The sequence below is a fragment of the Lacerta agilis genome, chromosome 7 (assembly GCF_009819535.1).
Source record: "Lacerta agilis isolate rLacAgi1 chromosome 7, rLacAgi1.pri, whole genome shotgun sequence".
NCBI classification, from domain to species: Eukaryota; Metazoa; Chordata; class Lepidosauria; order Squamata; family Lacertidae; genus Lacerta; species Lacerta agilis.
This window is the reverse complement of record NC_046318.1, coordinates 34,077,792-34,104,821: the sequence shown is the minus strand read 5'-3', so window position 1 is coordinate 34,104,821 and position 27,030 is coordinate 34,077,792. Positions and strand designations below refer to the sequence as shown.

The 27,030-nt window shown below is 41.1% G+C and overlaps 1 protein-coding gene across 4 annotated transcripts in view; it reads right to left on the bottom strand.

Moving 5' to 3' along the window:
• NETO1 (neuropilin and tolloid like 1) overlaps positions 1 to 22,013 on the bottom strand; it is a 99,362-nt gene extending 77,349 nt beyond the window's left edge. For all 4 annotated transcript variants that reach the window (XR_004427016.1, XR_004427017.1, XM_033154811.1 and 1 more), the window contains exons 1-4: positions 21,340 to 22,013; positions 14,466 to 14,519; positions 11,211 to 11,348; positions 3,739 to 3,987 (exon numbers count right to left, since the gene is read on the bottom strand). Coding sequence is in view for 2 of the 4 variants with exons in the window: in XM_033154811.1 (XP_033010702.1) it covers positions 3,739 to 3,987; positions 11,211 to 11,348; positions 14,466 to 14,519; positions 21,340 to 21,367 (469 nt within the window). In the remaining 2 variants the exon portion in view is untranslated. The remainder of the gene's footprint in view (positions 1 to 3,738; positions 3,988 to 11,210; positions 11,349 to 14,465; positions 14,520 to 21,339) is intronic.
• Between the last annotated feature and the right edge of the window lie 5,017 nt (positions 22,014 to 27,030).

Genomic DNA, 27,030 nt, shown 5'->3' with positions numbered 1-27,030 from the left:
ATTAATTCCTGGCAACAAGGTTTTTCAAGTGTTATTGATAGGCATAATTTCTCACAGTAGCTCCATAGCCATTGAGCCACATTCCCAACATTGGTGTCCCTGCTGCTTACCTGGACAGGGTAGGTGACGGAAAAGGAGCACCATCTGGGTGCATGAGTGGCAATGGTCCCACTGGTGGGTGCAACCACATACTCATGACCTTGTCACTCCAATGTCAAGAGGACAGCTCTGCACCACTGCACACACCACTACTGATTTCTCAGCACTCTCTGCATGTGGCACACATCCATTACAGCATGGCAATGTATTAGAAAGGAGGAGAGAGACTGATTTCCCTTCACTTTCTCTGCTGTCAGAACAGCAAAAGCAAGAGCGGGGGTTGTGTGTGATCGTATAGGAGGAAGGCAGTGACAGTTTAAATTCCTCTCTGTTTTAGATTTAAATGAGCGCTGAAAAAGAACACTCAGGGTTGAAGTACTTGCTTCATATTGAAGTGAGCATGCAAGTCTACCTATATGCACCTTCTTAGCTGTGCTCCAATAATATATGGATCAATCACTAGTTCTTTCTTGCAGCTCTTTATCCTTTTTTGTACATAAACTGCTGGAAAGTAGCTATCGTGGAAGAACTAACTACTTGTATAAAGAGATCATTACTTGTGCTGTGTAAGCCAAAATAAAGTTCACATCCAGAGAGACAATTCAGCAGATAGTCCCTGAAACCATTTTTAAGGACATATAAGCATTTAAATTGTAATTGCAAGCAGATCACTAGTATCTGGGGATTTAACGAGAAACTTATACAGAACATAGAAATGGGAAAATGCAAAAGACTGAATGAAAACACTCGCCCAAAATGCAAAAGTTTAAGTAATAGCCTGACTTAAAGCATTTACAATGAATCTTCCGCTCTGTGATGGGTCAAACTGCTATTGCTGGGACTGAGGCTGCTTTAATCAAATAATTACGAGGAGTCCCATAATTTTGTTTCTATGCTCCTGCTACTTATAAGTTGACTTTTAGTTTCAACTTACTGACTTGGAAACAAAGAAAACCAAATGTGTTGCCCCACCTAGTTACTGACTACAGCTGGATCTACTTTCCACCCATAGACTCAGTGGCTATGGTTCTTGTGCACCATATAAAGAGTTTGATCCACCACAGCTTTTACTATAAGAACTGGTATGCATGCCTTCAAAACAGTGTAGAACTGCTCCTGTTCAACCCAGTCTTTGATCCATCCCACTATTAGGGATCCCTCCTACTTCAGGCTTCTGCCCCAAGGTCAGTGGGGGGACAGTTGCCCTTGAGAAGGAGAAGGTGGTGGTAACTGAAGGTGTAGGGAGTGTTTGCTAGATATAACAGAGTTCTTCCTGGTGAGAAATAAGTCAGGGAAGTGGGATTTGTACTATACAGTCCCATGATCCCTGGAAGGAAAGGATGTTCCTGAGCATGTTATAAGCATCTTTGCCAGTCAATGCCTACTATTTAGTCTCTATCAACTCTTCCTTACCACCAATAACCCCTCACCCTTCTCAGTGATAATTCCCCTCAGGGTTGCCATATGTCCTCTTTTTCTAGGACATGTCCTCTTTCTCATGGGTATGTAAAATGAGAGTTGCCACAGCGACCCATAGTTAAAAGTAGGTTGGCAAATGTGTCCTCTTTTTTGCTTTTCAAAATATGGCAACCCTATGGGGCAGAGTTAGCTAGCAGTGTGGGCAAGCCACATTATGAACTGCATCCAATTTCAGAATGATGTGGACCCAACTAGAAGCTTTCTAGTTCCTCTTATAAATTTCTCAAATTCTGAATTCACTTGTGCGCAAAAACTGGACAAACTTTTCAGAGACCCCTAACTTTTGATGGAGGCTGCCAGACTGCAGTGCTAAACAGAGTTGTCTTAGATGCAGCTGGATTTGGCAACCTGTAGTGCCAATGCAGAAGCACATTCAATTGCTACTATTTACTATTGCTATGAGGTCCTTTTCAATCCCTGCTGAGATGCAGGTTGTTGGATTGATTAATAAGAAAGGGACTTGAAAGGTTTAAATGATTGATGCTCAGTCAAGTAAAGATACATACCGGTAATTAAGATTAGGTATCTTTTAACACCCTAATAAATTAGGTACCCTTAAACATCCTAGTCATGTGTGGACAGTTGAAAAATACCTAAGTACAGACCTGGTATTTGTGGCAGGTGCTATAGATTAAATAACTAAAAGAACTTATAAAATAGCATAAATGATCAAAAACATATCCCTCTCAGAACAAACAATATTAGGCCCCACTTATTCCTCCATAAATCTACAAAACCTACTGAATGACATTCAATCCTTTGAAAGTTGCTGCACTACAGTCTGATTGCAGTGTACAAATTAAAATAAACTTTAATATGTGTGTGTGTGTGTGTGTGTGTGTGTGTATAATGAGATGGGGAACTACTTCAATCTAAACATGACTGCAAATCTCCATTTTAGCCTCACAAATTAAACCAGATGATTTGACAAAAGGCATAATTGGACCACAGCAATTAAGATTAGGAAAGTCTTTCATGGGGGCACTTAATTGAATGCATGCTATTATTTGGATTTCAGAATCCTTTGGCAAAACATTTTACTTTAATAGACAGAGAGGGGGAAATTACTCCAGCAGATTCTGCCTTTATAAAAGGCAATGTTCAAAGGAAATAGGAACAGCATAAGTAGCAATCCAAAATATTTTTACTAGTAATGTTCAAATGCTATTCTGTTGAAATCATTTTAAAACAAACTAATGACATATTTCCACTTTTGTGGTATGGAGTGCATTAGTGCACTTATTCTACTATTAGAGATCAACAGCATAAAGGCATTAGGTAAATTCTAATAAGCCTACCAATAATCCATTCACCAAGTGACTAAGCTTATTGTGTGCAACTTCCATCCTTCTTGCACACAATAAAGATGCTATTACGGAAAGAGCCAACATGTGGTGAAAAGTTTGAACCAACTTGGCTATTGTGTGATCATAATATTCCCTGCATGAAAAATATAGTTACATTATCCAACATTTGAATCATTCATGGAAGATGATTACAGCTTTTTCAACCATTATGAGCCACTCTATAGCAATAAACAGAAATGTTGTGTATTAAAAAATACACTGTAGAAAGCTAAGATTCAATTCAGAAAAAAGCACTGTTTTCTGTTTTAAAAAAAGGAAAGGAGAACACACATCTTTCTATTTCCATTAAAACTATCTGTTTAATTTATATCTCTCTACTTTTGCCCAATTGGTTGGCCAATGCACACATTGTTAGCCCAAGTGTGGTGTGTTTGAAAGTGCACCCAATAAAGTGACCAGAGTCTCTTTTTTTTACCAACAAGCTACAAGTGAGGTCGTGGTTTGTTATTAGTTTATAAATCATCACTTGTTTTTAACTATGGTTTGGCATCATGCGTAAACACAACAGCCTTTTTCAATCATGGTTTGGCCACTGCACCCCAGACACTTGCCAAGGTACAAATGTACAAGGCAAGAGCAACTGGAAAACAAACTAAGCTTTGGAGAAACGACCTATGGTTTGTTTGCTTGTCTGAGATAGTTCACAGTTTGCTGAGCAAACAATGGCTTTATGTTATGTATGAATACAGCCACTGCATTAATATTAAAACCATGTTGTGTCATTATATCACCAAATTTCACTCAGTATAAATACCAAAATATTTCCTCCAAAATAATTAGAGGTTATACTCACCAGGTGTAAAATTGTATCGTGCAGAAAATCCCAAAGATTCAAGTTCACCATCAGCAAAAAATTTAATCCACAGGAATCTACCACTGGATTTTATTTTGGGTGGGTTTTGTTGTCCACAGAAACGACCAATTATTGGGGAAAATCCAAAAGGTCCATCTCGCACTTCAATATGATCAAATTTACACTCCCACGAAGGCTCTATGGAGTATTTTTCATCAAAGTGTAACTCAATACACTGTCTTGGGGCAGCTGAAATTTAAAATTAAAACAAAACCATTAGTTTTATAGTCTATGTTTGCTTTCAAGTGCAGAGTCTGTCTGTCAACTATTCAACACAACATATTCTTAGGGTTGTTTTTTTTAAGGAAAACTAACTTAGTTTATGTTCAGAAACTACAATGTTTGGAGTAGGCAAAATACATTTCACATTATTAATTTGCAGGATCTGTTTATTTTCCTATGAAACTCTATTTTGTTTTTGTTTGTTTTGTTTTTTTAAAAACCCTACTGGATTTTATGTTCTGGGACAATACTTGGCATCTTATAATACGACCATCAAGAAACTAAGAACCTAAATCTTTGTGTACCCAAAGCTTTCTGTTCATGACCCTGTGCTTGCTTGAGCTCTTCTCATAACAGCAGAGCAACTTTTCTTTGACAAAGCAGGGGAGAGGCACCTGCTATAGGAAGTGGTCCTCAGAACTCCTGGTAAAGGTGAATGGAACTCTAAGCATAACCCTGGACAATGATTCTACAGTCGTTGGCATCCACCTGTCTCAAGAGACAATGGAGTGTGTGTGCCTCCAGGGATGAAGTCAAACTGCTGCATTTCCAGCACTGAAGTGACATCCCCAGGACTCAAGCCTGGGCAGTGTGTATGTAGGTCCTGAGCTCCCCAGATAACAACCAAAGTACAGCACTGCTTTGGTGCAGAAATTTATGAATCAGTTATAATTTTCAGCATCTATTCTGACTTCCTAAATAATGAAGAACTGGAATTTCACTCCAGAAAGTTAAAGACAGATGTAATACAAACAGAGAAAGCTCCAAGGATGTCTTCTCAGGGTGTCTTTCGGGTATTTGCAGCCTGAATCATTTAGGGCTTTAATGTGAGCACCATGAATTGGGCCCAGAAATTAACTGGCACCCAGTGCAGCTGTTTTAAAACAGGGGTTATATGAAATCTGAAGGGAACCCCAGCCAGCAATCTGGCTGCTGAAGTTTGGACCAATTGAAGATCCTAGGTCATCTCCAAGGGCAGCCCCACATAGCGTGTATTACACTAATTCAATCTGAAAGTTGCCACAGCATGGAATGCAGTGCCCAGGTTATCTCCGTCCAGCAGGGGCCACTGCTGACGAACCTTCTGGAACTGAAAAAATTCATTCCTAGCCCCTGAGTCTCCAGTGACTGTTGAATCCAAGAACATTCCAAAATCTTGGATCTGCTCCTTCCAGGTGAATGCAATCCCATCCAAGGCAGGCCCTTTCCCCGCTTCTCAAACATGAGAATTCAGGACACATAACACCTATGTCTTTTCAGGGTTCAGATTCAAATTATTGGTCTACATCCAACCCATCCCTGCTTCCAAGCGCTGGTCCAACACCTCAACTGGTTCTCCTGATTCATTTGGAGCAGAGAGACAGAGCTGGGGATCATCTGCATATTGATGACACTTCACTCCAAATCTCATAGTGGCAGCTCCCAGAGGCTTCCTATAGATGTTAAATAGCATGGGGGACACCACAGGACAACTCCAATGGCACTGAAAACTAGCATCCTATAGCTACTTTATGGAAACAGCCCTGGAGGTAGGAGGGGAACCACTGACCTACAACCCCCTAAGATGCTCCAAAAGGATACCATGGTCAGCAGTATCAAAAATCAATGAGGAGAATAAGCAGGGTCACACTCCCCCCTCCCCCCTCCCAAATCACCAAGGCAGTTTCAGTGCCATAACTTGAAGCTAAACTTGTCTGAAGCTGGATTGCCACCTTGTTCTGGTTTCATCTTCTATCTTTAACAACTACATTAACATGTCTTCTCAGAAGTAAGCCCTATTAAGTGAATCCAAAGTTAGTGTGAGTTGGACTACAGCCCACGAGGCTTTAAAAAAGAAATAAGAAATTAATATATTACAGATTTTAACCCCTGTGTTTTATGGTTCACCCTGTAGCAATGTTTAAACTATACAGCCATTCACCTCATAGCCATGCTTTGGATTAACAAAATAGATTGCGCTCCAGAGAAGCACTATGTGATGGCTCAAAGGATTATTTAAGAGCTTCCTATGCCCTTTGCCAGAGAATGGGGTCACATGACAAATTAAAAACAAGAAACAGAATTAAATTCCCTGTTTTAGAAAACTTTATCTCTTCATCGCCTAAATCTAAAATAAAAGTTATCTTGCCAGAAAATCCAGCCGAAGTCTCTTTTCCAAAAAAATGTGATTGAGCTAAGTATCCTTTTCTTTTCAGATGATTTTTGGCTGTTTGTTTCCTGGTCTTCATTTTTATTTCTATTTCAATCTTCTGGTGTGCATGCAGGTGGGTCCACAAGACAATACTTCAGGTTTTGTTGTATTTAGTTCAGGCTCAGAAGCAGACTTATTTGAGGTCCCATCAGGAAAATTCTAACACAGCATGGATTTTGCACAGATGATCTGTAAGTTGTCATATGCCAAAAAGTGGTCACTTTTTAAAGATCTTGGAGTGCAAAATACATGTGTGGTATCCTATGGTAGACACAAATACAAAAATCACAGTTGATTCTAAATCTGTTGCCATCAGTGCAACCGACTAGAATTATGTTGCACTGATGGCAACAGCATTAGAATTCTAGTACTTCAACTTCACTGAGTTGGAGAACAGGCTAAAAATGAGTCAACAAAACAGTGAATAAGAAAATATTTTTTAAAAATACTAATAATACAGACCCTGGGCACAAAATTCTCTCTCTCTCTCTCTCTCTCTCTATATATATATATATATATATATATATCCATTTAAAGTGAGCAGGTACAGCATGAAAGATTGTATTTTGCCTTGACAACACAACACAACTCAGTGGATGGCTACTCAATGAAAAGATGTCTAAAACATTAGCTTCAAGTTTACAGTGGCAGCTTATTTAATAAAACAGAAAATGTCACAGTGTATACACCCTCAGCTGTGAGAGGACTACCAACATATGAACCAACTTGGACCCTGCACTCATCATCTGGGGCCTTTCTTCGCGTGTCCCCTTTCCATGAGAATTCCGGACAGTGGCAACACAAGAATGAGCCTTTTTCTGTGGTGACCCCTTGTAGAATGCTCTTCCCAAAAAGACTCACCAGTGCCATCATTCTATATATTTAGGGACAAAAAAAATCCTCTGTAATCAGGCCTTTGGCCTTTAACTATCTGTAGCTTTTATAAGTGGGTGACACTTGGTCTTGGACCTCTGATGCTTCTCTCCTGGCCTTACAAAACCCACCAGACTCTGCTGCCTGATCTGTCACAGATCAAGCACTTTCTAACTCTGGCCATGGCTGCAACCAGAGACCAGGCAGTTTTAAAACAACTAGTTGGCTGCTCTAGCTGAAAGCTTAAGCAAGCAGTTTTCGAAAGAGCTGTCCAACTTTCCCTAGCTTGTCTCTCATAGGATCCTGCAATTGCTACTGCAGTGGGGGGTCTCTGCTTGTAATACAACACTTGCAGTCCAGGATGATATTGAGCTGTTCATGTGCTAACAACCATAGAGTTTACAAAAGAACCAATTGTAATTGCACCTTACTTGCATTGTGCCTGGTTGTTGTTTCTCCGTAACTTTGGTGAGAGAAAAGGAAGAAAGTAAGAGCTGCATGGCCTCAAAGCAGACATATTATTGACTGATATAGTTTGCTGTGGTTTAAGTTCCATTATTTTTTAGGGGTCAGGGGGCTGAGTTCTGTACCAAAAGTAAAAGCCTAAGATGCAAGAAAATGTTGCTACAAAATTCAAAGTCTGTATAGTGCAGCCATTCTGTGATGAGCTTTTACTACTTGAACTCTTAGCAATCTTTTTAATTTAGGTTCTAATTACCTTTCTTCAAAGACTCCTAATAACATGGAAAAGACTGCTTAATGCTTGCATGTCTTGTCATCTTTTTCATCTAATTATCTTATACAAGTGCCATCTTGAGGTTTTACATCTGCTTAAAAAGGCTCTGGGTTCTAACTAGAAGCAGAGGAACAGTTGCAGTGAAATAGCCCCATACAATTAAGGCTTTAATTCTTACCAGCCTGTAATTTCATGTAGCTGACAGCTGAAGCTAAGCAAAAAATCTGTTTCAGTTTAACAGAATGTCTGGAAATGAGAGATTGATCTAAAAATCTCCCCTTTGTAAATGTGAGCTGGTACCATACTAATGGATTGGAATAATCCTTGATATCTCCAGTTGCTCAGCAATTGAACAGAGGAAGCTAGGGTCATTTTTCTTTCAAACGGATATTCTCTGCTGGCTTTGAAGAATGCATTACGAATACAAGGAATGTGAATGGAATTAGTGAATATTATTACTCAAGCAGATAATTATATAGATGTGCTTTGGAACAGCAAAATACCATTGCTCTTCAACACAGATAGTGTTACAAAGGAAGAAGAAAAATGTTATTAGCTTTACAAAAATGGAGATGGTCTTCAATGGATTGCTGCTGCTAATTTTGCATGGCTTATAGTACATCAAGTTCATCCATATTACAGAAATGTGCAGAGTGGAAGGTTTAATTTGTGACTGCTGCTGCAGTTTTAAAGCATTCACTGTTTATGATAACAAGCAAGAATTTAAGTGGAAAAGAATGACCAAGCATACATAAAATATTCTGAATGATACAACCCTACATTTCTTTCCCTTTTTTTGTAGGAAAAAGGTCCACTAAACATGTTACATATTTTTCCTGGTATAACTAAGATGCTTTCTGTCTAGAAGCATCAAAGGCCTGTATCACACAGACACATGTGGCTGCAGCTCTCTGTTGGTACACTTGGTGGCAAACCTGAATATGCTGCCAAGAACTGTGTAAAATTGCCCTGAGTCTAGGCATATTATGTCTTTCACAAAATACACATTCTCTGTTATTGCAACATAAAAACCCAGTCACATTCAGCATTCAGTATTGGCCTTAATACCACACTATTTATGGGAAATGAAAACTTCCATTCAATTACCATCTTGCAATTTTGTGTATTGCACAGTTTTCCTTTCAGGAATATTTCTACACACACACACACATGCCACCAGACCTTTATCTAATAAGATCAATGCAATGCTGTCCATTGGGTTTTATATAAGATGAATATGAAATTATATATCCCAATTTACCCTAATCATCTGAGGAATGTTCAAAACATGGTGTACTAAAAAAATCTGCATTAAAAGAAGTAAAATGTCAAGTGCACTATTTAAACAAGGGATGGGGTAAATAATGATAACAGTGATAATTACTAGAGTTGAAGCAGGGGTATGAGATATGGTTTTTAAATTGTTCATGCTCTCTAGTCTGTCTATTATCGGTTCAAGTTCTAGAGTGTGTGAATGGTAACTTTCAGAATCGAAAAAAACCGGTCCTTGATTATTGGGCTTGGCAAAGTCAAAGGGTAACATAAGGTACTAGTCATAGCATGGTACTTGAACTTTAGATGTGGAAACTGATGTATCCATATCACAGCTCAAGGGTGACTGGAGATGCTGTGATTGCCAAAATGGAATTTTGGAATGTCATGGTGGACAAGTCTGCCAGTGCCTTTTGGCCACAGAAGCTAAAACTGCAACCTGTATGTTTAGAACAACAGCCTACCCCTAACTACAGATTGACACCAAATCTTAGATAGAACTGTTAGTCCCTTCATGTGACCTGAAATCTCTTTCAGGCCACTGTGGATCAACAAAATGGGGTGCCAGGTGGACCACTGGTATTATGCAGCACTGCAATTATTGTACTGTATACAATTTCTCACCCTTGATCTATGTATTTCCCTATTCCCAAGACTCCCGTTACAGAAGAAATGTAGATTAATCACTACTTGGTATTCTTTTTTTGTCTGTTTATAAAACTTTACTTCCTCCAGGCATAAATATCTAGGTAATCATATGATCTTCATCTCCACTGAAGCAAGCTGAAGGCTTTCAGACTCTTCCTTTAAAACAGTCTCAGCCTGAGGGCCTACTGATTAGTTTCTTATATTCTGAAACTTAAAACCCTGGCAGTCACTCATGTTTATTATATAGAAAGATATTACAACTAACATATTGCCTCAGCTTTCCTGATGACGTGTAAAGCATACAAATCTTACATCATATCTCATGCAGACAGTTTATTATTGAGCTATTCATGATATATTTTCTTAGATTTAAGTTTAAATACATGTCATTAATTTAATGATGTTTGACTTATTTATGTTGTTTGATTTGAATTGTATGGCTTCTTTTTTGGAAGCCAGCTTATGGGGGCCCTAAATGGTGGCTTACCTTAAAGAAAGAATTATAACATAGGAAAACTAAATTATCAGTTGTTTCATTTAGTCTACAGGATTTTAAAAAAATTTTGAACAATATGGGGACTTGGACAATAGGCATCAGGAATGATCCGTGTTCTCAGAATTCATTCTAACATTTGTTGATACTTCTGTTTTCCCAATACACCTAGTTCTGTTCATCTATTTGTAGATCACTATAATCAATCATTTCCAGATTGGCCCCAGGAAATAAGAGATACTCTTCTTACAAACAGTGATACTCTTTCTTTTCTTTTTAAAAAGCAATTTATATTGATAAGCTAGCATTTTAGACTCAAGAATTTTTTTTAATCTGCCAATAAGGCAACAAGAGAGATGGGAAAGACTAGTAAGTATATTGCCATGCCATGTATCACCTACTGGCAATGAAGTATAGCAGCTGTTACTCTCAGTGTTTAATCTTTTTATTTTAGCAGTACTCTCTGTTGGCCAAAAGAGAGTGAGTAACAGATTGGAAGCTGCCATTGAATGGTACTATATGTCCTTGACTGTGTAAATTGTTTTAATATGGCAGTTTCCAGTGTTCTCTTTCTATATTCAGGCAGAGAAAGAGAGACTAAGAAAAAGCCAACAGTTGCCATAATATAGCTTTTCTTTTATAATTGGCTGTGAAAGGATAGTAATGACTGAGGCCCAAGAAGATGGCTATTTTCCTCTACCAATTAACCCCCTCCCACTTTATTAAGTCTTTAATTAAAAATAAATACAACCAAAGCACTGGGGTTTTTTTTGGCAACACAGGCCTGTGTATATCTCAGAAGCGTATGTGTACTCAGAAGTAAGCCTAATTGTATTCAATGGGACCTGCTTCCTGGTGTGTATAGGATTGCAGCCACATTTGACCAAACTGTCATTATCCAAAGGTAGATATTACAGAAGAATATACATTAATTATGAAAAAAGGGTAATTTGAGAATGAAGGACTTGGGTAATCACCTTCTATAATGTAGACACACTCTCTCTCAGGAGGATATTTGTTGGGGTAATTGGGAGAAGTGAAGATGCCTCCTTCGGGGTATTTTGTCCACGTTCCACACTGCACTGTCTTTTGTCCTTCTGACGTGGTTTGCTTTTCTGGGGGGGAAAAGATTACAATAATGATAGCAGCTGTAGCTTACACCTTAGTTCTGGTTTTATATATTATATAATACTATAATATATAATATATAATACTTTGGGGTCCTATTACCATCTTGTTCATTTTTTAGTTTATGGCAGTTTTCTGCCACAGCCGCAGAGGAATATGCTTAGAAACTCAGCTGTCAAATATATGTGCCATAGGATCTCCCTTCACATGAATTACACAAGCAGGTGGGAGAGGAAGCATTCTAGAACCCAAGGCTCTGGTAAAGGTTACAATGGGCACAATATTGTTGCATGCCACCCCAATCTCCAAGGACTGCAAGATTCCAGGGGTTCCAGGTGCTTACCCAGAATTAGTGTTTCCTTCAGAATGAGTCACAGTGGAGACCGTGGTGTCTTTATAATATATGGTTTATATACATATATACAATCTGAACCTATGATAAAGGGCTTCACAGCATTAACACCCCAAAAGGGTCTTGTTTCTCCCATAGCCACAGGCTTGGATTCAAACATTTCTCTGACTCTCTCTTCAGCTTGCTGCTTTGCTTCTAGCCCACATCACTCCAAACTCTCTGCCTTCAGCTCTAGCCTTGTCTTTCTAGCTATTCGTGAGTTGAGGGAGGACCCCCTACCCATTCATTTGCCATCTCGCACACAAGCCCTTTCCTCTGTTCCTCTTAATTAACCAGACCAAACACCTCATCAGGAAGCTAGCCTAGCTTATATTTTAGTACTTATTGGATCCAGGGGTTAGAACACACACAAAAAAAACCATAACAATACATTTAAAGAAGAGGGAAAGAATTGCATGGAGATTCTTACTCCCTTTCCTATATTCCATCCCACAAAATACATCCTTTGCATAGAAGCCATGCTCCAGAGTTGCTGCCTATAATGCTGAAAAGGAACCCATTAGAAAATAGAAAGGGAGACTTTTCCATAGACAGCAATGGATACTGGAATAACAGAGTATTTCAACTATTCATTTATTTTTCTTTGTATTTAACAAAAGTTAATTACTGTTTGATTGTAAAAAAACAAAAACAAAAAACAAGTCTCTAAGTTTAAAAAAATATAAAATTTAAAATTAAAATCATTGTGTTTAAAAAAAGAAGTCAAAAACAAATTTTTAAAAGTAATTGTGCAAAAGTAATTGTGCCCCAATTTCTTGGGCTGGATTGGGAGGGACTGTGAGACTTACTGACTTTCAAGCTGCATAGGCAGATGGCTACATTTATGAAGGAGATCTTGTGATTTCTATTAATCTGTCCTGAATTGCTTTTTCCTCTCTGTTATGTACTCAGTGGCCTTTGTTTGCCTGAGCCTGAGCGTGGACTAAGGATTCTAAGTCCCTGTGTTATGATTCAATACATGATATGCAATCACAGAACATTTCAGGATTTGGACCTCTGCATTGGCCCTTAAACTGTGAGTCATGATTCATAGCTTGGGAGTTTAGACAGCCAATCACGTTGTGAGTGTGAGTGGCCCAGGCCTTCAGAAATGTATACAAGCAGTTGCTTTGCCCCTGTGGTTCAGTTCTGTTAGTTTGATAAAGGTTCTTGCTATTATCACTGTGTACTTCACTCTCTCTCTCTCTGCATAACTCAGTTTATCCCTTCAGGGCAACAGGGACTACCACATCTAAAAGGTACAGGATGATGGTAGCACGATACGTTTGTGTGCAATGGTACTTGTGAAAGAGTTATGTTGGAATGCTGCAATAAGTAAGTAAAATGCTGCATAGGTAAGTAAAAAAAAAAATTGGTTAGACTTGGGGCTTTGCACATCCCTGCAACTGCTCACATTGGGTATAAATCCTGCTAGACATGAACATTTCTGTATTGTACAACCATTAGACTAGGGCCTGAGAAACTAGGATTCAGATTCCCACTCAGACAAGAAACTCATTTGGGTGATCATGGGCCAGTCACTGCTTCTCAGCCTATCCTACCTCACAGGAGCATTGTGAGGATAAAATGGGGGAAAGTGAGACCCGCACATACCACCATTGTTTTTTAAAGTGAAGTGGATACAAATAAATAAAATGGGAGAGTGGAGGTGAAAGTGTAGTGTTTTAGTTTGCAAATTTTAACATAACATTTTAGTTTCCTGTTAATTATGTTGCTTTGAATGTATACTTTATATTTAACTTTCTTCAGTAATGTTTTGTTCTGGATTGTTTTATTTGATGTTTTAATGTGTTGTAAACTGCTTTGAGATTTTTCTTCTTCTCCTTAAAAGTATAAAGCACTATAGAAATGAAACAAATAACAACAGTAATAATTTATGAGTAGATCACTAATTACAAGTATTTTTAGAGAGCTCTCAGAAAAATCTCCCGCATTCCCTACCATCACCTGAAAATTCTAAATGGGCAAACAGTGTTGGATACACTATATGAGATTGATATAAGATTGGACTACAATGGACTGTTATTTTTTATTATTATACTTGACTATGAATAGATTTAAATTTAAAGCACACTCTCTGTTCTTGTGGAGATGCTGAATTTGTATTTCCAAGTCAGACAAGAACTCTCATGGATGTAATACTCACTTTATATTTGAGGTGGACAATATAAGCCTTCCAGGTTACAAGCCAGGAAACGTGAATTTTAGTGACATCATAAATTGTACCTTGTACTTGTGGACAGGGCTACGTTGCTTTCTGCATTTTCCAGATCTCTGATTCACTAGCCACCACAGTGTTTGCCCAGGTGTTTTATGGATATCAGCTAATCATTTCCTTTTCCTTTCCTTTCTTAAAAGGTGCTCTTGTTTCTTCCTGTGTCCTGGACTTTCCTTACTTCAGACCAGCATTAAATAATCTGATCAGTATGGCCACTATCCATACTATCTGTAAATAAGGAATCTTGTTTACTATGTTTTTAATTATTATTTAAGCCTTAAGTAAGCCTAAGGTTTTTTTGTTTTGTTTTGTTTTTGAAGTTCCATAATCATTTTTAGTTGTCAAGGGTGCAAACATTAAAAGAAAATCACTAAGCCGAATAAAAACATAAACATAAACCCAGTTTATGCCTTAAAGGCTTGAATAATTTAAAATACTCTAGATAATGGAAATATTCTCCATAAAAAAACATACCTGCTCCTTTTTTTGTTGCCCCAGCCCAATGTAGGATGATAAAACTTGCTACAACTGAAAAAAATAAAGAAATATATTAGTTATAATAATAGATTTGTAACAGCAATCAAAAGAGCTACAGCATTTCACAAATGATAAACAAAGAAGGAGCAATTTCTGTATATCTATCTTGTAGTTGCGCTTGGCTATGTGATCTGATTTTTTGATATGAACAGTGTTGAAGATCAAAAGGCACATTGGTGACAGGAACACAATTTAATACTCTTTGATTGAACTGGGTATTAATTTAGATAGAAGTTCCTCATAGTTGTATGCACACTAGAAACCATTACTATTGGTGTTGCTTAGATCTGACATTCCACTTGCTACAAGGACATTTAATAATTGACTGAATTATCTTATTTGGTCTACTTAAGCCAAACCAAGTTATTAGCATCTGTTTGGTTCACAAAGTTCATGTCTTTGCCAGCTCTGGTATACTAAATTCTCCAGTGACCTCTGTCTTTCAGTATAATTTTAATAAATATTGTGGCTTTGTCAACTTGGTCTATTCTTGGTCTATTTTTGTAACTGGCCTGTCTGCACTGGGGAGGCTCCTCTGCTGGGCAAAGTGGCGCAAACCCTTCCAAGAGTCCCCCCAAATCTCCAGAGCCATAGTCCAGTCTTTCTCTTGTCATCCACAGTCATTATTAATACATTTCCACTGACTGAGGGGCTTCTTCAATGCTTCGGCCCATTTCTGCTTAGATTATCAAAATAATCACTACTAGCTGTCCCAAAGAAATGGCTTGGGTAGGGTGGTGGATTGCATTCCTGCCTTATTTCCTATGAGTGATCAGTCCCTGTCCCTCCCACCCCACTCCTTTCTATCAATCTTTCACTCCCATCCCTTTACTCAAAAATCAGTTAAAGCTAAAAAGCACATTTCAGACTCCTTTCATGTTGTCCTGTGTTATGTATAGTGTCTGTATGTTGACATGTATATTCTTGGGAAAGTATTAACCTGACGTCTACTTTTAACAATGTTTTAAATTGCACATTAATGATGTTTTGGTTTTAATGCACATTTTTAGCTGTTGTGTTTTGCTTGTGAGAAATCCAGAGAACTCCTGTTTGGGGGGGGTGATGATGTAAACACAGTCAATAAATCAACTCTGTTTACCTTGGAGTAAAGCCCATTGAATGTAACAGGACTTATTTCAGAGTAAACATGGTTAGGATTGCACCCTAAGGCAGCCACCAAAACCCATAGAATTGACTTGTTCATGTTGCTACCTGCCCGTGACCAACTTTTCTAGGTTGAAACAATTCATTATTCTCCTCTTACGTATTCTATCCTCACAAACCTGAGACATAGGTAGACAGTGAATAGCCCAAGTTTCACCCAGGGAGCTTTATAGATGAGTGATGACTTGAACCCTGGTCTCCTACACCCTTAGTCCATTCAAAAGCCCTCCATAATCTGGAAAGAAGGCATAGAAGTGGGGGGGGGGGAATGGAGTGGGGGGAACCTTTTCCCATAATGCTGAAAATTTAGAAAGGATCTTGTTAACAGTTCTATGTGGCACCTTTAAGACTAACCTGAGGATTCAGTCCTATCTGGTAGCCATCCCCATAGAATTTAGTGCTGCTGACTTCTGAGTATTGTGTGGTTATTGTGACATTAACCCACACTAGAAATTGTGACAGCAGGAACCCCTTCTAAAACCAATGTTAAACACTTTTCAGTTTAGTTAGGTATTAAGGACTTACACAACTGCACTCCTTTTGTGTCTACACCTTTGCAAGGTAGGAGGATGGGAAGAAAACCAGAACAACTTGTCTCTGCCCATGTGACCTCCTTTGTCACGCCCATGTGACCATACTGTATTGGCCCCACCTACATGACCTCCTTGCCCACAGCATGCTCCACCAGGTTCAGCAGCTAACTCTACTACTGCTCAGTTCTCAAAAAGTTTGTTGCATCTGGTGCTTTGTAAGTGCCGTTGGAACTATTCTGGTAGCTTGGCTTGTACCTCTGCTAATAAGCAAGAGATCATTTGTGGAGTGTGCCAATAATATAACTGACTAGACTAAAACATGGACCACAGGAATTCAGTTTTCTGTTAATTAAATATTGTTAGAAGCCTGCTTAACTTGCGGTATTGTGAGCTTAGACGTGTGAATAAGGCCAAGCTGGTTTCCAGCCAGTCCTCAAAGCATGCCTCCAGCAGAAACCCTGTTTAGTGGGGTTTGTACTGGCAGAGCACTTTGGGATCAGAAGCTGACTCAGCAGAGAAAATACTTTGAGATAATGAGGACTTAATAAGAAGGAAGAGCATAACCACCATTTCTGTAAGCCGCAGCATCTGCTGGTGTTACTCCATACTTAAGAATACATTCGGTTTACTGAATATCATTTGCATGAGCAATTTGCAAATGATACTTGGAAGTTTTTATTTCTTATATAAATCTTGCATGATTGTCAACATACTTTTCCTTCAGAGATGGATTGCTGCAATGCATGAGGCTCAGTAAGCCTTCAGAGCTGTTACCATTTGAAACATGAGCACAATGAAGTTACCCATTTACTCATGTGTATTTTATGTGCAAAGAAATAAGAAATTGATTCTGTGCTTATTGAAGGCACTACGCAGTATGTCTTTTCTAGATAAGAGTTCACATATTTGTGAATCAGTGCAGCTGCAATTTGAGGGTTTGAAAAATTGGTCACTTCTACGGTGCATTTAGCACATTTAGTTCTCCACAATCCCTATTACAAGCAAGGTGGTAATCATGTGATGGCGTAGTTAATTGTTATATTTGGTGAACAAAGACTAGGAGATACTTGTTTCTTCAAGGTCATCCAATGAGCAAATTTAACAAAGCCCCCATCAAGCAGGCCATATCAATTCTACTGCCTCCAAGCTAGTAGATATTTGGATAAAATGAGAAGAAACTACTGAAAATACACATTATCCTGAGCTCTCCATTCATCCTTTGTGGGTACCAAGAAACATTGCTAGACATGCTTTAGGAAGAATCAAACTTGGGTTTAAATAAATCAGATAAAATATTAATTGTACCTGCCCTGCTCATACAGACACACTAGTTTCTAGAGTCTCTTGATGTGCTGAGTCTTGATGGAGTACCTTTCCATCCTTTCTTCCATTTCTGCACTGTTCCAGTCAAGATGCATGTGTGCCCATACACTGCTAGAGCCCCAAACCTACATCTTATGATACACATATCTTAGACCAGAGAAACTATATTTCACATTTGTCACATGGATGCCACTAACAATGATGGCTTCAATCTTAAGATAAATTAACTTAACTTACTGAATATCACAGAAAGAAAGTTTTCCAATGCCTCTTCTCCCCTGCAGCCACCTGCAATCCACACACACACACACCCCGGCAAAAAAATAAAACTTCTCTGCAGGTTTGGAAGCCCTTTCTGAACAATATTGGGGCATCAGCTATATTTTCAGTTCAAAATGTAGTCACACCTCATTTTACGCAGTGTGGGATTGTCCTAAGGGTTCCAATTTAAAAGCAGTACTGTGATTTTCATAACGATTCAGCAGAAACAAGAGAGCTTATATATATATATTCTCTCTGTCTGTCTGTCTGTCTGTCTGTCACACACACACACACACACACATACACAGATGAACATGTCCCACCAGACCACCCCCCCCCAAAAAAAAAACCTTAGATGAATTGTGCATGACACCAGATTGCTCAGCCTGGAAAAGTCTCACATAGGAGTTGAAACCTTATACGTAGTTTCAAGACAACATTTGGAGATGTCACACTGAAGAAACATTCGGTGAACTGGCTACAAGAGGGAGAACTGAACTCAGGCCTCTGTTCATTCACAAAGCTCACTTGGTGATCTCGGGCCTGAGTTCCTTGGAGGCAGGGCAGGATAAAAAATGTAATTAATAAATATTAGCAACTTGGCAGTTTCACACACCTCGTCCAACCAACTTTAGACTATGCCTTGAAACTGCAGCCTGAATGGCTGCAGAGGTGAGAAGGATGTCAGGGGACTATGTAGCCAATAAGTTCCCATGACGTCACTCCGAATTGCAGTGGTCCTACTAGATGGCAAGTGTGACATCCTTGAAAGAGAAGCACTGCCTTCAGGTGGCACATAGCTGCATCCCATGCCACAAAGGTTAGTTAGCACTCTAGGACAACCTAGCAGCAAGGCCAATCCATAACTCTTCATTTAGCCAATGTGTAATTTCAAGCACATATCTTTTGCTGCCTTGGAGTCCCAAAACACTTTTTAGAAATTCTGTGGCATAGGAATTACTTCATGGCATTTTAGAAATGCAGAGGCTGGGACTCATAAAACTTATGTGACCTGCTGGAGGCCACAGAACAAGGGGAGGGGTAAAATAGGGAATATATTCCAGTTGCATTGTTCTAATAGCTGAAAACATTTGTTCCAGCATGCCTGACATAACTCCAAAGAGGTCAGAATGGAATGCTTATGCCAAGTTTACATGATTTCTAATAATATAGGAAAATGAAGGCATAATTCTTAGCAGTGTGCAAAACATTTTGATTTCCCTAAGCAACACTTTTTGGTCATGCACAGCCAGTGATGTTTCAAGAATTCCAGAAAAGTAAGGAACAGTGTTGTTCTTGGAAGAAGATATTTTGAAGAATGCGTTGTGAATTGGTGGCTTTAAAGTCAATGTTAACAGAGAGTGTGTGTGCAATTATTATTATTATTATTATTATTATTATTATTATTAATGTCATATAATACAAATGCATTATGTCCTGTGCCTTCTCATGCATGCTTAACGCCATTCATTAACATGAATTGGGATTGATACCTCAGTTCTAATTGCAGTTAGTCACCATTCATTTTAATAGACTTCCACATAAAATACTGATGACTGGGTCCTGAGTTTAACTACATCAAATGTTGTGGCCTTGCACCCTGACCAGAAACACATGAACGTGGTCATTAATTCTGCATGGAATCACAGCCTCAGTTAGTTCTGGAAGTCAACTCCTGAAAATTATAAAAACTGAAGGGTATCATACAGTTATTTCCACCTAGATCCGAAAAATGGGCATAATGGTGATTTACTGTTGCAGGCACAAGAAAAGGAACACTCACATCCTATTAAATTTAATGGCAGAATTTTCTTTGATTCTAATCAAATGGAGCTAGATAGCACAAACCCATTTGCACATTAAAAAGTAGGCTACTGTAGATGTTATGCATTCCTATTAGCTACTAGGCAACTGAATGCTAACAACTTGGCTGTGGTTATACATAACTGATTTTTTAAATTAATTCCGTTCACATGATTAGAAATGTACTAATACAAAATCTATCTTCCCTTCTTTTGATTACTTTTTCTATGGCCTCCATCAAAAAGGCAAGCTGTGCAGCAAATGGGGAAAGGGACAGTCTGCTATCTTGACACAGAAGTCCCATTCATTTAGCTTTAAAAGAGGTAAAACAAGAGTTGTTCTCGTTGGGTCATCCTTGTCACCATTTCCCCACATTCCACACTGCTCAGGAAGCTTAGGTTTTGTGCGTGCAGTTTGTGTAGACTCCAAGTGCCTTCCTGCTCATTATATTTAGATACAACTTAAGCCAATTTAAGACACAAACAGGGCAAATAAGTAGAAGACAAAGGAAAGTTCCCTGGCCATCGCTAATGTTCCAAACTATTTTGATACTTCACAAAGAAAACAGATATCAGAGGCATTTTACACAATGTTTGTTGGCACATTCACATAAGATTAAATTGGCTTAAATCCTTATAGTTGGTCTCAACTGCATGCCCTCTGTACTACTCTCTCTTAAAAAAACAACAACAACAACAACTGTCCACTATTAAGGAATTGTGTGTATGTGTGTGGAACCACCCATCTTCCTTCCATTACTATAATTTTTGCTTAATTGCAATGTGCTTAACACAATGCACACACAATAACAACTTTAAAAAAAAAAAATTAAAATCCAGTTAGTGAAATAAGTCCAAGGAAGGTTGCTGCTCCAAAACTGGGTGAATCAACAATCACCAACTCGAGACCAAATACTTGGATTTCATCCTTCCATAATGATGACTACAACAACTACTGTCCGAATTCAGTACTGGCACTAATCCCTAGTAATTACAGTAATCAATGAGTTTATACTTCGGATTAATGCTTATGTCCTAGACCTGGCACAGAAGATGGATGTGTCATTTTGGTTTGGTCAAAATCGCAGCATCAAACCTGAAATGGGGCTGAAGAGTTCGAAAATGTAGAGGGCTCTGGACCCATTTACATGGAAGTAGGCTCCACTGATTTCAATGAGACTTCTTTCCAAGTTAATGATTTAGGACTGCAGCCAGACTGGCAAACGTCTAATCTCTGCTCCTACACAATTACGTGGTTAAGTCCCATCGATTCCAGTGCTGCTGACTTCTACCGTAAGGGAGCTTACCGCGGCCTGAAACCTCAATAGCTCAAGGAGGGGTGGGGGCAGGTAAAGAGAGTTTTGCAGGGCATCCTTCTCTTCCACCCCCCACCCCACCTCTTTCTTTTACGCATGACTTTGAAAGCTACAAGCTCTCGGATTGGAACCTCCTGAACTCCATCCTAGTCAAAACAAACAAATCTTCAGTAGCTAAATTTTTAAAATTTATTTATATATTTTTAATGCGGGGGGGGGGGAGAGGAGAGCGGAGGAGGAAAAGAAGGGGAGTATTTACACATACGCCATTAAGCTTTCCGCACCTGATTCCTCTACTAGTTGGGTCACACACAATCCTCTCTGCCCAAGAAGGTGGCGGCGGCGGCCAATGTGGGCAGCGGGCAGCACAGGGCACGGTTGGCCCTGAGGGATCCGGCGGAGATCTACTTACTGTGAAACAAGCTGCGCCCATGGATCATGTCTGTTCCTTACACAAGGGGCTTCGATCTCCACTAATTCCATTTAGAGACGAGAGGGCTTCCTGCGGTGGGAAGAGGAGGGAGACCCGAGCAGCAGCCTGAAGCCCACGCGCGCTTCGCGCTGAACCCAAGTGGATCAGCGCCCCCGTCTCTCCAGCTCTTTCTCTCCTTTCCCCTCTCACCGTCGTCTGGCGTTGATCAGCCCCCCATCTCCATCCCCTGGCTCCGGAGCGGCCAGCATCGGATCCTAGCAGCAGGAGGAGGAGCAGCAGCAGCAGCAACCACCACAGGGAGTCTGCATAACTGGCCGAGAAGGGCAAGGCGGGGAAGGGAGAGCAAGAGCCCTCGACGCACAAGCTCCACTTCCAGAGATCGCAGTCCACCACCGGCAGGAGCCACTAGGCTCGAGAAAGTGAAGGTTGGGGGGGGGAGGGTTCGTCTCCTCTCCTCCTTTCCAGGCTCCCCCCCTTTAATCACCAGTTTCATACAACACCAAAAGCAGCCCCAAGTATTTCCTGGAGAATTTCGAGGCCAACCTTTCCCGGCCCTGGAGGTTCTTTTGATGCATCGAAGGGGGGGTGAGCGATGGGTCCGTCATCAGTTCCTCGAGCTCGCTTCTCGGACAGGCAAGGTGGTGGGAGAGACACCCAAAAGCTGGAGTTGAGGGGAAGGCAGCAAAAGGGGGTAGAGGGTGGAGGGGGGTGGAGGAAGAAAGAGTCACCCAAGGAGGGGCTTAAGGATCTCTGCGCGCCATTCAGTTAGAGCCGAAGTCTTTTCAAACCGGGCAAGTCCATTTTGCCTCCCTTGCGACACAGGATCAAGCCGGAGCGGAGGGTTGGAAGAAGCCCATCGCTCAGCAGCAGGGCAGGAAGAGAGGAGGAAGGAAAGGAAAGCCGCCCGGGGGGGGGGGGGTTCCTCTTCAACAGTCCAGGACAATAATCTGGGTGTGTGTGTCCCCCCCTAGAGATCCTCCTAAGTGGCGAGGGCGAAGACAAGCCAGGAGACTCGCGGAGATTAAAAAGGAAAAAAAGAGGGTCCGTCTCCTCTCTGGTCGCCCTTTAACTTGTGCCTTGCTCTTCACCACCACCACCTCCTGCTGCTTCCCCCTTAGCCAATTTAGACTAGGAATCTTCCTGCGAGCCGCAGTCCCTCCATTTGCAAGCGCGCAGGAGGCTGTCCGGGGGTGAGGAAGGCTGAGAAATGTGTGGGTGGGTGGAAGCTGCAATAAAAGTTTCTCTGTGGATCCTCTGGCGGCTGATCGCACGCTTGCCTCTTCCCCTCACTCCAGAGATAGGCGGGGGGGGGGGTCCTCTCTCCTATCCGCTTAGGTAGGCGCCTTTCTCCGCCGCCGCCGCCTCTTCCCCATCAAGGCAGCACCATCCCAAAGACGGCGAGCGCGCTCCGGTAGGTAGGAGAAGGAGGCGATGCTGGTCAAGGGTGAGAAAGGAGGCGGCGGGGGAAAGGGGGCGTCTAGAGACCTAGTGCGGGAGCTGGAAGGGGACAGAGAGATGCCCCCCCCCGCAGAGCCCAACTTCCTTCTTTCTGGCTCCTGCCAGCGGCTCCCACAGCTGCTGCCAAGGGCAAAGTCCGCAGTACCCTCTTCTTTCACACACAAGGATTTCCCAGCCGGCAGACGCCGCCGCCGCCGCCGCTGCTGCTTCCTTCTCGATCTCCCTCTCCCACTGGCAAAGGCATCCACTCAGGAAGAAGAGGGAGGCGGGAGAAGAGAGAGGTGACTGAAAATAAAATCGTTTGATACTTAAGGAGCAGAAGGGAGGGGGAACCATGCACCCCCTTTCGACCTCCTCCTCCTCCTCCTCCTCCGGCTGCTGCAGCTCCTCCTCCTCCAACACCTGCTGCTTCCAAAGCTGATGCAGAGAAGGGGAAGAGTCTCTCTTCTGTTGTAGATGCCACTAAGAGAGGATGGGGGGGGGGTCCTAAGCGCAGGAGACAACCTGCAAAGCAAGCCCTGTTTGGCGGGGTGGGGGGTGGACTAGAGGCAAACAAGCCAGAGAGTCTTTCCAAGCCCTCTTTCCCCTCCCGTAAATGCTTGCAAAGGGCTCCTCGGCTCTTGCAGCCCAAATCTTCCTGCTAAAGTAGTAAACCCTGCGGATTTTTATGGGCGCTTACGCCCATGTAGGGGGATCTCAGCCGAAATCGGGCAGCTTGCTTTGGAAGAGGACTTGATGCCAAGAGAAAGACACAGGCTCAGATCATTTTAATTTAATCTGGTTCCCAACTGGTGTCACTTTCCCAAAACAACATGGATTTCTTGCAAGCGACTTTTCTGAGCAAAAAAGAACGGGTGTCTGCTACTCCAAGAAACCCAAGGAGTGGTGTGTTGTCCCTCGAGCACGGAAAGGGGGTTCTCAGCTGGGAGAAGGAGACAGCCGGCTGCAAAATACAGAGATCCTTTCCCTTGTCCCTTGCTCCATTGAAAAGACGTCGACTGGGACAGTCACATGATCTCATGCATGCTTTGACTCAAAGTCAGACTCCAAAGCCCGATCCATAACCAGTTGCCTTGAAAGAAGACGTGACAGCGGCCCCATCCACTCTAAACGTTCCTGTTCTTATAGACACGTATATTCAGAAGCTCCTGTTAACTTCTATGCATGCTAGGATTGCACCGTGCAGGTGCACTCGGAAATTAAGTTCCACTGGGTTCAATTATGGGGCTTACTTCCATTCAAAGGTAGCAGCCAAAATCGGATGTCACTTCCGTTAGACAGTTGTATACAGTATACACAAAGGAAGAGTCGAGAAGCGTAAAAAAAGGTGCTCACTCCAGAGTAGATTGAGATCCGGTTTGGTTTTGTTTTCCCCCCTACACGTTCCAAGTACCAGGTGGACTCATCCCATGTGTAGCCATGAGCCATACATTTACAAGCCGCAGAGATTTAAGGATCCACGCTGTCAGCAATAAAGTTCCAGGAACAAGAGGACTGTGAAGTCATATTGGCAGATGGTATCATTTTTCCTTCCTTTTCTTTCCTGAATTAGAGGTCTCAAGCCCGCTCTGCAGCAAAAGTCTCCTTCCACGATACTTTCTTTTCTTTTTTCATCGCGTTCAGCTTGGCTCCTGCTGTTTGCCTTATTAATCTTACAGCTATCAATTAAACCAGGAGGAAAAGTGCTGCCTTAATCTCTCGTCGTCGTCGTCGTCGTCGTCCCCAAATTTAGGGTATGCATGAGTGACAGTTCACTCATTCCGGAAGATCAACTGTCTCTCCCCCCCCCCCCACAGTTGTGCAGCGTCTCTCTCTCTCTCCTCCCCACCCGCCTCAGCAGCCCCCGCAAAAGACACAAGCAACAACACGGATCAAGCAAAGGAGCCAGAAGGCTCAGGTTGTAGCAAACGCTGTGGAGCGGGGAGGGAGAGGGATTGACAACACCTTCTGCAGGGCAATGCAGACAACCTATGGCTAAGTTTCAAGTTATAGTTTGCTTACAAAAGATTACAGTTTTTTTGTTTTTTTAAAGTAGAAAGGAAAACAGCTGAATAGGCTGTTCTGAAGGGAAATGTGCTGCGTTGCCTTTTCTAACAGCAAGAAATCCACACAGCCTCCTCTTGCCAGATGGATGCTGTACATTGAGAAAGGGGAGGGATGTGTAGATGCACAATGCAGTGTTATCTGGGATGGCTGGTTGTATATGGTGTGCCATCTGGTGCACCAAAAAAGCAATAGAGGGCTACTGTATGGTCCAGGAGCTGTAGCATTAGGCCTGGAAGGCAAGGTTTCAAATCCCTGCTCAGGTGGCCTTGAAGAAGTCATTTTCTTTCACCCAACCTCAGTTTTGTGGGATGTGATACATAGGTAGCAGTCAAAAACAACATTCCTTGTTTTCCTAGCGTGGACATGAAAGGGGATGTTTGGTCCAGCCAGTGAGAACTTCCTGTTTCCTCCTGGACTGGGACATACTTCCTCTTGCATGTGACTAGAGGTCGGCATGACCTTACCTGTGCAGGTAACAAAAGCACAAGGCATGAAGCACCCTCCCTCTCTTTTTTACTTCCTCTGTTCGTTGGAGTGGCTCTTTTTAGCTAGAGATCCTCTGTTGGCTTTCAGCCAACAAACTGAGTTTTCAGCCAACAGAGGGCAAAGAGACTATCTAAGTCTGTCTTCAGGGATCCAACAGTGAACTGATGATGCTGTGAGTAAACTTCTTTTATATACTTTAAATAAGATTGTGGCATGTTCATTCTTTTAAGAGGGAAATAAGGGATCTTACCAGGAATCTATATTGAGAAGCTTAAACAAGCTTGCAACCAGCTACCCACTGTGCATTTAAAAGGGGAATGTTAAAACTCTGCTGAGTTATAGAACTTGTTAGCACAAGTTAGAAAGGATATTAACAAACAACACATCCTCTCCTGCCTCCCTGAATCTGTAAAAGGGAAATTGTGTTCACATGCTCAGTTTGATTTCTTTATTAATCTGTAAGGTGTGTTTCCGACTTGCTGAAATGGATGTGAGCATTTCAGGTCGCAAACGTACTAGCCCAATCCAGTTCAGTAAATGGTCAAAAGTACTTAACTATAGTTTGATTCTGCACATTAAGTTCAGCTACATATGGAGATGCCAGCATGCCATAAATTGAAGACCTAATTGAGAACTGAGAAACTTCTCTCACATTTAGATCCAATTACAGGGTGATTATAATTACACAACTTCCACATTGTTACGTCGCCCAATATTCTTCTTAGCACTGTAACTTTCTATCAACAGATTAAGATTCTTGGATAACTCAGGTAAGAACCATACTGATATTAGTACTGTTTTCTGTTCTCAGCTTCACTTACAGTCATCCTAAAGAATGTTACTGTGGAGAACAGAGAGAAGGCAATTTCCTGTAGAGAAAATATAAACTTAACAAGAAGTGTCTGCTAGAATGGCAGTCTACCTGGAGCTAGGAAAAATATGAAAAGGGCAGCCAAAATCACCAAGAGGCTGGAGCTATGAGGAAAGGTTACAATATTCAGGCCATTTTGTTTAGGGAAAAGGTGAATATGTAGAGTGTGGAGAAAGTGAATAAAGCTTTTCTTCCATCATAATATTAGAACCTGGGCTATCCAATGAAACTGAATCATGGGAGAATTAGGACATAAAAAGGATATAGTTCTTTACACAGCGCATATTTAAAACATAGAATACAACAAAACATGATGGCCACCAACTTGGTCTGCTTTCAAAGGGGATTTGTTTGATTCTTGGAAGATAATATTACCAATAGCTACTAGTCATGATGGCTATCTACTGCAACCAATATCAGAGGCAATATGCAGCACCAGTGGCTAGGGATCATGAGTGCACTCATGTCCTGTTTGTGAGTGTTCCATAGTTGGCCACAGTGAGGACAAAGTGCTGAACTAGGGCTTTGCACATACACCCAATCTAATTTGGGGTCCAGTTCAGGGCTTTGGAGTGACCCTGATGATCCAGGGACCAAGCTAATTTGGGGACCATTTAGGATTCATTTGAATCCAATGCAAAACCCTATGATGAACCATATAGGTCTGTTTGTCTGATCCAGCAGAACTGTTCTTAACATTTGTAAAAGCAGAGTTGAATAGGTGTAGGATCTATATAATGCATATGTTGAATGTATAAAATGCATATAGCCTGACCCAGCAGGCCAAAAGCAAAAAAATATTTGGATTG